Below are 14,210 nucleotides of genomic sequence, written 5' to 3' on the forward strand. Positions count from 1 at the left end.
CCTGTGTGGACATTCATATTCTGGAAAGCGTGTCCACAGGAGGAGGTATAGCAATGCTGTAAACTTATCTGTGTAGACAGGTCCTGAAAGAGACAAATATATTTCCTGGCCTCCGTCACATGACTTATTAGGGTTACAAAAGGCTGTGTTTTAATGACATAGCAGGAATTAATGTCTGTTACATTTTTTCCTCTAACAAAAAATCAAGTGTAAATACAAAACATCAACCAAGAAACAGCCACAAACTGCTAGAGCCAATCAATAAAATATGCAGAAACATCAGAGGAGGAAAGTCAGGATATGAGACATCTGACACTAGCTATAATCTGTGAACCTCAATGGCTTTCTGATCATACAACTATTTCTTATTCTCCGAACCATTCATTTTGCAATGCAATTACATGGATCCCTGCCCTAGAGCCTGTGTTGGGGGTTCCTGGTGTTTTCTATTGCCATTGATTAGGTGGGCGTGTGTTTAATTTTGCCACTAACTTTCTGGATGCCCTCAAGAAACAGAGACCCAATGTTGTCCTTAGTTTTGTTTTGATATCTTCTTTTCCTCCTAGAAGATGGACCTATGACACATAGCTTTGGTGTGTATGGTAAAGCTGTGTTTGTAGTCACTTTTTTTATTTAATCTTTTTTTCAACCATTTGCAGTGGAATTAACCATTGGCATTCTTTTCATAATTTTTCTTTTCTCCTGCTTTGGCTTACATTTGTGTGTGGTTTCTGTGGTTGGTGTTGCAGTTTTTTTTTTTTTTTATCTTACGCTTATTGGATGTTGGCAATAAGGTGAACAAACTGTTTTATCAAGTAACAATGTCATTAACCTGTGGTGTGCAACAGCTCAGTTGAAGAAAATGCAAGGAGTTGTCTTCGGAAAGATAATCTTTCCCAATTAATTCAAATAGATCTAAGCCATTCTTGCACCAAGGGCAATCAGAAATTTCATCATGTGACTTTGGTTCTTTTGCAATAAACTAACTGCAAATTTCACACTTGGATACTTCTTTGGCAACATTCTTGCCTTGCCAGAATAGGACCTCCTCAGCCCTGTCCTTGAACTTCTCAATGCTCAGATAGGTTACACTTAGCATTTCCAATGTCATACTGCATGATTGTGTTACATGATGTTCTTTGCATAGAGTCCCATCATATGCAGCAATTGCATCTTGATAGTTCCAGTAAGATGTTATCCTTGGAGAAGTCTGCTTTTTCCTGTTGTCCACTACAGAATTCTTTCTCAAATTCTGGCAAAGTTGGGTCATTTTGTGTTTCTCATCTGAGCCTGTGAAAGGTTGTTTTTTGTTTTTTTTCTGGAAATGGATAATATTTAAATAGTTGTGTAATGCCTCATCCTGCAGCTCCCTACTTTTTCTATTTATAGGAGCTCTTGAAAATAGTCCATTATAAGATTTTTTTTTAAACCTAACCACTATTTCTCTTTTAATGAGTACTCTCAATTTCATGCTTTTTCTGACTCAGAGGTGCAGTGTTTCCAATTACAGTGTTTCTGTAATATGGCTTCTAAGAGTTTGTCACCTATGTATATTGCTACTGATTTCTGCCCATAAACATTTAAGAAATTAAGAACTGAAAACCATTGCTTTGGAAGAGTGTACTGCTGGACTGTCATCTTGCAGAAGAACTGCTCCCAATCAACATGAATTTGCATAATCTGAAATGTTAGGTTGTTAATCTCAAATATTTCAGTATGGTTGCTTCTGGATACCTTTGTTTAATTCCCCAAAATGTCATTTAAAAGTCTTAAATGGTGTTCTCTGTTTACCTTAAGCTGCATTCTGAATCAAACATTTTATTGTGACATTTTAAAGGAAATTTATCCCTAATTAATATTCCCTCGAATTTTGAAGGCTTCCTTGTTTTGCAGTCTTTCCATTAGTACAGCTGCCCTTAACATTTCTTTGACCTGGTTAATCTGCTTGGTCATTTGGAATGTCTGATACGATTAATCTCATTCAGCCCAAACTGGTATTTGTTTCTGTTTAGGTTTTTATTCCTTGGCACACTGCAGATAATTAGTGTCTCTCATTACATTGTTCACTTTCATCCAAAATCAACAGTTTATTGTCCCTTTAAGAGGGAGCAGAGCCAGTGGCTTTGTGATTTATCAGTGGCATCATAATTGGGCTTAAAAGTGGGCAGTTGGGCCCTAGGGGGAGAGACTGAGACAGTGATAGGGTCAATCAGGAAAAAGAGCAGGTAGAAACTGCCTCGGTCAGCCAAGAAAAGGGGCCAGTGAGAGGTCCACTGATGAGAACCACCAAGAGACTGAGAGGTCCCAGAGGGGAAGCTGTAGGTGGCGTCTGGGAGAAGGCTGAAGGTAGGAGAGCAGCAAGATGGATTTCCTGGATGACTTCTTCGAGCCAGAGAATCAAGACTAGAGAGCTGAAGGCCAGAGAGCAGCAGAGGGAGTTGCCTGCTGACTTCTAAGCTGGAGAGCTGAGGCTAGGAGAGCAGTGGAGGGGCTTACCCACTGACATCTTCCAACTGGAGAGCTGGAGCCGGAGGGTGGGAAGAGGGCTCAGGGCCAGGGGGAGTGAGGGATGCTTCCCTGGTGAGGGTGAACTCCCAGCAGAAAGGCTGTGGGGGTGCCTGCTGGGATGAGCTGAGTTCCACTCCAGCTGGGTGGAATGGAATGGCTGTCCTGGTAAGATGGGAGAGAACCAACAGAGCCCAGTGATGGTGGAAGATGCTGGAGTGTGGTAGACTGTATTTTGGCACTCATGGACTAGGATGTTTAAATAAACCAACCCCAAGAAGAGGCGTTATTGAGGCAAGAAAACTTGCACAGCGTAACTGGAGACTCTCTGAAGGAGGGAAACTGAGATGCCCTGTTCTGCCACTGGTGGGTGCTCCAGGCAAGGTCACTTTATGACAGTAATCCAGTATTATTTCTTCTCCATTCAGATCCTCCGAGGTCTGGGACTAGATACTTTGCTGCTGAGGCAATGCAAAAGGGAATCACTTAAAGATTGATCTACCAGAAGGGGAACAGACGGCATAGAGTTTTGCACTTTCAGCCATGAGTTGGACCTGCCAAACCCTTTGACTTGCATTCAGACCTGAAAATATTCATGCATTTTGAAGTCTAGACAAGCCCTTCTCAATACCTGCCATGAGGCAGTGCTCTCATTTGATGACATAATTGAGATCTTTTTGACCCAAAGAAATCCATTACTTTGGTCACTGTAATAAAACCATACTGTTATCCCTGTCAGTATGAGTCTATATTGAGTGATATTACTGAAAGTAAAACACCCAATTTTAGCATTTGGGCCAATTCAGCTTTTACTTTATTTTTCAGTGCTAATAAGACACTGGATTGTAAACAGATTTTGGAGCACACTGGAATCTATAAGAATTATTGCAATTACAATTATTGTATAAGTATTACATTGTATCAGCCATGGCCAACCTGTAGCTCCGGAGCCGCATGCATCTCAGAGGTTAACAGGCGGCTCCTTGTCTAGGCACCGACTCCAGGGCTGGAGCTAGAGGTGTGGGGAGGGGGAGGTGCTGATTGGGGCTCCTGGTGGGTGGGAGGTGCTGAGAGCGGGGCAGGCTGCTGACGTATTACTGTGGCTCTTTGGCAGTGTACATTGGTAAATTCTGGCTCCTTCTCAGGCTCAGGTTGGCCACCCCTGCATTATATTATTCTTACGCCATTCCAGTCCATCCACCACTTCATCAAATTCTTTTAAGAGTATCTTTTGCATTCTGTAGAACAGACAGCTATACACTCATTTGACCATCAGCATATATAGATTTCTCTTCAACCCAAATACCTACTGACCTTTTCTTTTTCAGTATTTCATGCTATTTTGGTATCTGTCCTTACACAGACCTGCCAGCGTCCTTTCACCCACTCTACAAAACAAGTGTTGGTTTTTATTTTAACATCTGGAGGTCTGTAATCATTCTGCATATCTGTTGTGATTTACATTGATAAGCTCCAGTATCTCTTTTGATACTCACTTTTGGTTTTATTTCCAGATATCGCACATCAATTAGTTATAGTACCTCTTTGTAAAATTTACTGTCTCAACCAAAAACTCATTCTGAATTAACTTCATCCAGAGCTTTTACTTGCTCTGAGTAGATGTTCATAAGTGTATCTTGTCTTAGCATAAATGACAAAGAAATACAAAGTAGCTTCGTTTGCGAAATGGCTTATTGCATGTCTGACACTGCACCTCTTGGGCTGAACTCCTGAATTGTGCAGTGATGTATTTTTCTTTCTAGCTTGGTATGAAGTTTTAAGTAGATGTACTTCTGATTTCTGTAATTGTGAACAGATTAATTTGGGAAACACCATTTTCACTAGCTCTGTCCCTTCCTGCAGTGATCAGTAATCAGAAGAGCTGGTTCAAAAAATTTTGGTGGAATGTTTTCCCATAAGAAAATGCTGTTTTGAAAAAATCAAGTTAATCAAAATTTGATCAGAAATTATCAAAATGGTGCATTATAATAAGGTTAAAATACTTCATTTCAACTTTGGTATTGTAATATCAAAATAATAGCCTAAACTAAACATTCAATTTCATAAAAAAATTAACATTTTGGAATATTTTCTTTCAGTCATTTGAGATTTTTACTTTTCCTCCTGATTTGATGAAAGATGAAACTTCAAAATCTCAATTTACTATGGGATGAGAATTCCATTTTTTGACCCGCTCTTATCAGTTTTACTTCAAATAATTTGTCTAATTAGGCCATCTGTTAACTGGGCATAATCATGTGACTTAGCTTTGTCATGTAGGTCTGAAACATAATGGTCAATGGTCTCACCTGGCTGTTGTCTTGGAAAGAAAACCAAGAAAACCCTTATAACCTAGTGACATTCTTCCATTGATCAGAATATCCTTCAAATTTCTGAATGACTGGCTTGCAGTTTGCAGCCCTTTCAGTATATTCTAGTGGAAATGTTAAGATCTCCAGTGTCTCTGAGCATGCTTCCTGTAGCAATGTTCAGGAGTTCAACCTCTCGGGTTTCTTTCCAATCATGCTTGTCTTCAGGAAACTTGGAAGTGCTGCACTGCTGTCTCGATTTATATGACGGATTCGCTCTTCCATTTCCCAAGACTTATTTACTTTGTCAAACAATAAGTGTTTTCTTCTAACACCTAGTAATAGGGGTGTGACCCAAAGATTGCTGGTAAGAGACTAATCTTATATTTCCTGGCCCCAGTCACATAATGGCATTTGTTTTTTGTAACCATGATCTGTTATCACATGAGTGGGTCAGTATCCGCTGACTCCAATAGCTACTGTTGCAGGTTAACCTTCCACTTTTAACCAGTTTATAGTCTAACAGACATCACATTGAACTTTAGTTTTTAATGCAACTTTTAATTCTTAATATGAATGGTCTAGGATTTCAAATTAGTTCAGACTGAATTTGTTATCTTTAAGGTGGGTGCAGTTTTCTCTAAGTGAATCAATCAGTGGTGGCAGGCACTGCAGTCTACAGTGGAAGAATTTTGACAGGATGTTACTCTTACCTTCAGTCAGTTCTGTATTCAGTGAATCATGACTATTTCAGTAGAAGCTATGGTTTGGCTACTGTGCGGGGTGCTGCAAAAGAGACTGTTGAACCAGTTTAACTACAGCCAATACTGTTAATGTTGCCACTTTCCATGTTTTTATTTAGTGGTTTAGACTTCTTCTGGCTTGAGTACTCAGTTTGGTAGTAGACAAAACATTTACTCACAGATGACTAGAGTCTACAATCCTTATTCAGGCTGAGTGGCACTCACTCACACGAGTAGTTTGATCAGCTTCAGTGGAATCACTCATGTGAATGAGTGCCACTTAACATTAGGGTTGTAGAATATTCCCCAGAATTATTTTCACTGTTTGCTCTTTTATAGAGGGACTGTATAGCTTAAGTATTAGAAATGGACAGTGGAGTCTTTCACCATGTTGAATCTAGCCCTGATCAATATAATAAAGACACTGTACAGTGGCCTGTGAAATGAGTCAGTGGTCAGAATCCCATTCCTATTGGACAGGTGTCCACATCCTACATGCCAGTCAGAAGAAAGGATGAAGAGTGAATTGATCATATTGAGTGCATCACCCTCTCTTCCCTTGAGGCGGTCCCTCCAAGTCAGAGTAGAACTACATTTGCAGGACAGTATACAAACGATAGCAGCAGTGCAAGCTTTTTTGTGGATAAACAGAGGACTTGAGTTTCCGAAGCTGTCAGTCTGGCACCCTTCACAAATAAGAGCTAGTCTATCTAATTATTTAGTTCATGGCGGGCTAGAGTGCTGCAAATCTACATCACAGCTTGATGTGCACTAGTGACTATATAAATTCTCTTAATTTTTTTTGTCTTTCTAAAATTCTTTTTGGCTTGAAAGTCTTTTTCGGGTGTTTTGTTTGTGTGTGTCGTCGTCTCCCCTCCCCACCCCCACCCCCCGGTTTTTTACCTGAGAAGTATCAGGAATGGCAAATCTGGCTTTGCTGGGGAACTCACTGGAGGTCTCAGCTGTGGATTGTGAGCTTTTATGTGCAGTCAGTTGAAGGAATAGGGGTTGTTGATTTTTAACAGAACTCTTTTCTCCTAAGCATTTCTTAGGCCAGGGACCAGCAACCTTTGGCACGTGGCATGCCAGGATAAGCCCCCTGGCGGTCCGATATATTTATCTGCTAAGTTTGCAGGTTCGGCCGATCACAGTTCCCACTGGCTGTGGTTCACTGTTCCAGGCCAGTGGAGGCTGCGGGAAGTGGCGGAATCCCTCGGTCCACGCCGCTTCCCGCAGCCCCCATTGGCCTGGAGCGGCGAACCGCAGCCAGTGGGAGCTGTGATCGGCTGAACCTGCGGACGCGGCAGGTAAACAAAGTGGCCAGGCCCGCCAGGGGACTTACCCTGGTGTGCCACGTGCCAAAGGTTGCTGATGCCTGTCTTAGGCCTTATAGTTAAACTGGATGTTAACAAGTTTTAAGCAGTCTGAGTGAAAAGCACTTCCTCTTTCAATTAATGAAGTTTCACCTCCATAATCTCTCATGTTATAATCTTATCAGTTTGCTAGTCATATATAGTTTTTACAGGATAGACAAGACCAGAATTCCTAACATTAAAAACTTAGAAGTCTGAAAGAAAAAAAAAATCAGACCACCTTGTTGCATCATAAAGAAGAAAAAGCACAAACCCATTTTTCCTCTTCATAGGTGACATTTACATTTATAATATGACAAACATGGGTATTTTCTATAAATTGGAAGGTTTATAATGTTGCTAACTTCCATTAACATTGATAACTCCCACTCAGGGATGAAACAGTTGAGACTCCAGATTGCTGTTCTAACCACAGTATCTTTCCAGTTCCCATCATGTTGCATCTTAAGTTACCTCAATTTCAGACAGAATGTTAAACTGGTCAGCCTATTTGTAAGGCTGGCAGCCATGTCATCTGACTGTACTCTTATCTAATTTCCAAACTTAGTGTTGTCTGGTCATTACTTTGATTGGAGATCACCAGTTGGAATTGCAGGATATGAAATTGATATTTCAAGAGAAGTTCTGCAACCAGTGCTTCAATATGGTATGAGTAGAAATGGTGCTGGTGGAGGTGTCTGCTTTTTGGATAAGATGCAAAACCAAGATCCTGACCACCTGTGATCACTTAGGTTGTGTCTACACTGCAATTAGACACCCACGTCTGGCTCGTGCCAGCTGACTCTGGCAAAGGGGCTATTTAATTGTGGTGTAGTCATGCAGGCTTAGGCTGGAGCTTGGGCTCTGGGACCCTCACAGGGCCCTAGAGCCCGGCTCCAGCCCTAGAGTCTGAATGTCTACACCACAATTAAACAGCCTCTGAGTGCAATCCGTGTGAGCCTGAATCAGCTGATATAGTGATTCCTTTATACTTTCTTGCAAAAGCCTTAGCTGAACATTCAATTTGGCAGTTATATTGAATCTACATAAATTCTGCTTCTGAACTGAATTCAGTGCTTTTTATTCTCCTTTCCTTGTGCAATTTTACTGTGTCTTATTAAAGCTACAGAGTTGGCTGCACATCATTGGTGGTTGAGACGATTAACGCATATATTTGCGCATAACTGAAGTGCTTTGAGATTTTCTGTGGTGAAAGATGCTCTATGTTAGATTATAATTTTGTAATCTTTTCTTTTGGAGATAGGACACAAAACGTGAGACAAGTATTGGTTTGACTATTTCAATTTTTTAAAATGTTAGTGATTTAGAGGTACATGAGAAGTCAGCACATGGATTCTGTTAGAAGATCTTCACAAATCAAGAGTAGTATATAGAAATGGCTGCAAGTATCTATAGTCTACTGCCAAAACCTATATTTGGAGACTGAAGTTTGGTTAGGTCTTTAATACACAGCAGACTCCTTATTCCACACTGTAATTGTGCATTTAGTTGCTCATAGCAACAGAAACCTGACACAAATGTTAGGATTCAAGATTTTCCCAAGTATGTTTGCATACACACTGTTTTGAAACCTGGTTATGAAGCTTAGTTGTTTTCAGGTTTGGGTTTAGTTGTAGTTAAATACTTAATTTTTCAATTAATGGTCATAAAGCAATACAGCAGTTCTGTTGGTAACTAACTTGGCAGATGGGCTCTTCATTTAGGGTGTATTTTGGTTTATCTGTTTTGATTCCCTTCCAAGATTTCAGACCCTTTCCTTCTAATGATTAGCTTATTCTGTCATTTGAAAAACTTTTCTTCATAGAATAAATGTATGTGACTGAATGTGATATGGCTGAGATATGAAAAGGAGGTAGCTCTTTCTCTTAAATCAATGCTCTGTTCTATTTTAGTTCTTCCCTTTTGAGCGCTCCTCCCATCCCTTTTTAAGGAGACAATTCTGCAACCAAATGAACCCCAGCACAATGGCTCTCTGTCTTTGTACAGGGGTCAGTGCTAAAAGATTTACTGTGAGGCACAGTGTGGCTGCAGTGCAGCTAAATATAGGAGGAGAGATTAGTGTTTCCCAATAAAATATTTGAGTTTTTTCATGTTTTTCCCCGCCTCCCTTTGTTGAAGTGGAGAAATATAGTGGTGTTTTTCCTCTCTGGTGAGATCCAGAGGGAGAATAACTCTTCCAGTTCTCTCCTTATTACTAACAGCCATTAAAACCTACCTAGTCCAGCAGTGGCTAATTTTAAAGATCCCAGTGAAACAATTCCAAACATGCATAATCTAAGGGTTAAATACTGATGCCTTTACTCATGTACTCAACCAGATCCTTTGACATTAGTGGGATTATTTGTAGAGTAAGGTACTATTCAACACAAGTGATGGTGTCAGACTCTGGTCCTGAGGGAGCAGGGGCTTCTTATATGTGTAAAGCTGTGCAGCAGAAGATGGATGGGAGTGGATTGGCTGGTAAGAGGAGTTCACTGATTTTTCTCTTCTGGAGTTTGAAGAAGATGAGAGCAATTAATAATTCCAGATGCTCGATAAATATGGAAGTGGGGAAATATTTGGCATCAGAACATCACTGCAAATCACTCTTTGTACTGCAGGGATGGCGTGCATCTTGGTGACACAGGAAACGTGAGTCATGGAATCTTTAGCTGCATTTGTTAAACTCTGTCAAGTGAAAGATTAAAAACTTACTGGCTCTAAAGAGAGCTTATAGGGTTTTTTTTGAGGCAATCAAGAATGTAATCTCCCTCAACAATAAGCCACTAACTCTTAAGGCTCTTGTAAAGAAAAACACACTTCAGGGTGCACTTTGCTTCAATTTGGTGAGCATGATATACAGGTTTAGGAGGGAGTAAAAGACCCACCTATTTCTGCTGTGCTGTTTACAGTGAAATTAGTTGATTTGTACATACAATAGAATCTCAGTTATGAACACCAGAGTTATGAACTGACCAGTCAACCACACGCCTCATTTGGAACCAGAAGTATGCAATCAGGCAGCGGCAGAGACCAAAAAAAGCAAATATAGTATAGTACTGTGTAAACATAAACTACTAAAAAAACAAAAAACAAAGGGAAAGGTTAAAAAAATATTTGACAAGGTAAGGGAACTTTCTGTACTCTTTCATTTAATTTAAGATGGTTAAAAGCCGCATTTTTCTTCTGCATAGTAAAGATTCAAAGCTGTATTAAGCCAATGTTCAGTTGTATACTTTTGGAAGAACAACCATAATGTTTTGTTCAGAGTTACGAACAACCTCCATTCCCAAAGTGTTCATAACTGAGGTTGTACTGTACATTGTTGTTTCCCTTCCCCAGTGTTGGCTTGTCTGTCTCTTTAGAATATGAGCTTCTTGGAGAGGGTACTATCCCTGGGTGCTTGGAATGCGCCTAGCACATAATGGGCAATACCCATAGATAAATATCACCACTTTCAGAAGCTCTGTGCGAGGGAGGTGATGGAGATGGAGATAGAATGGGGAAATGGGTTCCTGGGAACAGGCTGGGGAGACAGGGGATTCCATGGGAGTTAATGGAAGGAAGGACAAAGTGGGTGAGTCTTTTGGCCCCCCCAAGCTCATTCATTTAATTGAAACAAGTCAATGTAAAGATATTAACGTGTATATACTTCAGCATCCTAGTATTTCAGTAATGGTTGGCAAATATGAGCGCTGGTATCTGATTCTCAGTTCCTGTGCTTGAGGCAGGAATGAAGAGGTAGGGGGAGGAAGGTGGTTAAACCTACAGCTGCCTTATCTTTGGATCTGTGAGGCTTGAAGGGGGACTAATGCATGTAGCTCTATTTCTTCACTGTGGGCCTGATTCCATAAAGGAGTAAAACATGTGAGTAATTCCATTGCTACTCAGGAAAGCACATAAGAATGCTCATCTTTAAAGTCAATTGGACTATTTATATACTTTAAAATGTAAGATGTTGCTGAATCAGGACCCATATTCAGATCCAGGAACCCACTGCAGGTCTAGGAAAGGTGGGTAGCACGCCATGAAGGTGTTACCACCATGACCACATGTGGGCCTTTGTCCACAGCTGTGCAAATAATTGGGCCTTCTATTCCAAAAACAACTGTTCTATGTTATGATTTAATATTTTTTGTTGGCCACTGAGAACATTCACAACACTACTCTTGGGGGAATTCTACACCAACAAATTAAAAGTTCAGTGCACTATATTTTAAAATTCTGCATATTTTATTTGTCAAAATAACAAAATATAACCATGCCATTTTCAATTATTTTGGTAATTTATTTCAAATACCTGTCAGCAAGTATGTCTGTAACAGTACAGACAAAAATTCAGGAAATGTTTTTTTAACATAAATTACTTACTAGGCATATTAATACAGAACTCTGAGTAATCATTCATTTAAACTACAATACAGAAACTTATTTCCGGCACCCCTCAGAAGCAGCCCAAAGGGTTGGGGGAGGCAGGGGTAATCGAGGAGCTGAGGGAGAGGGAAGCAATTGCTGTAAAGGAGCCTGGGAGTTAGGAGGGATGTTGGGTGTGGATGGGAGAAGTATGAACAGGTTTTTTTGGTGGGAGGGATTGTTAGGAAGCTGGGGAGCCTCCCCCATGCAGACCCCACCTTTGCCCCTGTTCTTGCACCCCTACTCCCATTCATCCCCTGGCTCTATCACCTCTCTAACTCTTGGCCCCCACCTATCCCCTCCACTAGCTCTTCTGAACCCCAGTCTGCAAGATCTTCCCCCCCAGCAGCCCTGTGTTCCCTGCTCTTTTCCCCTATTCCCCCTCCCCCTGTGCCGCCTCTGGACCTGCAGGCAAGGCGTTGTGAGGAAGGCAGCCTCTGCCCCTTTCCTCTCTGCGGGTAGTTGCTCCGGCTTGTGAGCCAACTGCCCTCTTCTGGTCCCACATCACCCTCAGTGGGTGAAAAGTGTAATTGCAGCATGATCCCTATCATGGCTTCCCTTTGCCTCCTAATTCTGTGCTTGCACAGTGGCGCAGAATTCCCCCAGGAGTAGACAAAGTTCCTGCTCCAGAGATCTTACAATCTAAAAAGTATTTTTGCTTTTCATAGTCAAAATTGTATTAAATTATTCCTTTTGAAGTGAGATGCATTATTCTGACATCAAAATCATTAGCCCTTGCAGAAAAATCTATAACAAATGTATTGGTTGCATTGTTCTACATCAGTAAAAATGGGTGAAGTGTGTTTGTGTGTGTGTGTGTGTTTGGGAGGGAGGAACAGCAAGGAAAGGGCTGTTTGTGTTCAGCATTAGAAAATTACTAGAAATTTGAGGGTCGTAGCTTATTTAATTCTAAACTATGTAGGTTGAATTCTAAAGGTGAAAATTAGGGCAGTAGGTCATTTGATGAAAACATTTCTATAATCTGGCTGTCAGGAACAAATAAGGGAGTGGGGGGTGGCGTGTATTCAAGCTCATATGGCATGCTTATGATGCCACTGGACTTTAACAAGTTCCCAGTATTTCCTATAACTAATTTCTTTAGAATGAGGTAAAACTGCAGTAATTGGTTTGTGCTGAAGATATATGTGTATTTGGGAATTTCTGCTTCTGCATTAAAAACTGAAGTGTGTGTGTGTGTGAGAGAGAGAGAAAATCCTTCAGGACTTACTGTCAAGTAGGATTTAGCTTTAGATGAGGAAAATGTACTTTAAAGTTTCTCTCTACCTAGATGTTATCAGCTATTGAGGCTGATAATCAGTGTCATAATTGGGAAATATTAATTTCCTTTACAGATTTAGAGATTAACTGTAATTTCCTGGATTTTGAAATGCACATTGCAAAGCATATTGTGGAACATATCTGAAATGGAGTAAAATTTTAGTTAACATGAATGTTTTTCCTGGCTTAGGTTCCCCTGTAACAATGGATAGAATAAATATAATTTCCACATGGGATATGCTCGTTAGATTTATTTTTTTCTTCTTAAAGAAATCTCATTATTATCATCATCTTGGTAACAGAATAGGCTCACTACTATTATTTTTGTTACTGCACAATAGTAGTATAGGAATTGGCTTCAAGAAAATTAAAACAAACAGTTTGGTCCTAGGCTGGACTGCTAATAATCTATTTCTGACAAGTTGATAAAAAGATTTGGCAGGGGCAAATGACCCACTTCATACTTTTTCTCCTGTTATAACTAGGCAAGAGGGATAGCTGAATTGTCTGACTTGGAAATTAGGAGCTACCAACAATTACAGCAGACAGGATTCTTCATTCATTTTTGATAAATGGTGGAAAGGAACAAAGAAATATAGTATGAAGACTGATTACTCTGAGCTTTATCTAGCTCAATGGCTGCTACAAAATATCATGCAGTAGTTCACATAAAAGTATGTTTAATATGAATTCCTTGAAATCTGTTCTTCAGAAAAGAATATCTTCTGAAAATGTCCCTAATACTGTGATACAAATAACTTTAATCATCAAAAAGAAAAGGAGTACTTGTGGCACCTTAGAGACTAACAAACTTATTTGAGCATAAGCTTTCGTGAGCTACAGCATCCGATGAAGTGAGCTGTAGCTCACGAAAGCTTGTGCTCAAATTTTAGTCTCTAAGGTGCCACAAGTACTCCTGTTCTTTTTGCGGATACAGACTAATACGGCTGTTACTCTGAAATTTAATCATCAACTAACTCCTCTCATTAATAGGCATTGTATGTGATTTGTTATGCCAGAGGGGATGAACATGAATAACACTTTTTTTTCTTTCCCTTTCAGAAATGTGTAACCGAAGAATGTTTCTTTTTTGAGCGCTTGGAATCAAACAACTACAACACTTACCGGTCACGGAAATATTCTGATTGGTATGTGGCATTGAAAAGAACTGGACAGTACAAACTTGGACCAAAAACTGGACCAGGGCAGAAAGCTATCCTTTTTCTTCCAATGTCTGCCAAGAGCTGATTTCAGTGGTAGATTCTATAATCTATGCCACAACACACTAAAGTGGTAGTTTCCTCCACTCCTTTCAAAAGTAGTAGTGTGAGCAAATATTTGATAACTGCTTTTGCAGATGTCTGATTACCAAATACGTTTGTATAGTATAACCTTGATGTTACTGTATGTTTGGAAACAATTGTGCCAGTGTCCAGAGGAAAAAGCCCCAGGAAAATATATCGAAATTTCAGTATCAGTGCTTCATGTATTTTTCCTCGAGTTAGAGCTACTATATTAGCCTTACAGTGTAAAGGAAACTTAAGGATGTGCGCACATTTACAAGAATATTTACCTTTTACAAGAAATGATATATATCTTACTAGAAAATA

General features: G+C 40.0%; 1 protein-coding gene across 1 annotated transcript in view; it reads left to right on the forward strand.

Moving 5' to 3' along the window:
* Positions 1 to 14,203, forward strand: part of FGF2 (fibroblast growth factor 2) — a 64,264-nt gene extending 50,061 nt beyond the window's left edge. The window contains exon 3 of the mRNA XM_084625938.1: positions 13,663 to 14,203. Coding sequence (XP_084482064.1) covers positions 13,663 to 13,848 — 186 coding nt within the window. The 3' untranslated portion in view covers positions 13,849 to 14,203. The remainder of the gene's footprint in view (positions 1 to 13,662) is intronic.
* Positions 14,204 to 14,210: the final 7 nt, after the last annotated feature.

Source organism: Lepidochelys olivacea (assembly GCF_965140295.1).
Source record: "Lepidochelys olivacea isolate rLepOli2 genome assembly, chromosome: 4".
Classification (NCBI taxonomy): domain Eukaryota; kingdom Metazoa; phylum Chordata; order Testudines; family Cheloniidae; genus Lepidochelys; species Lepidochelys olivacea.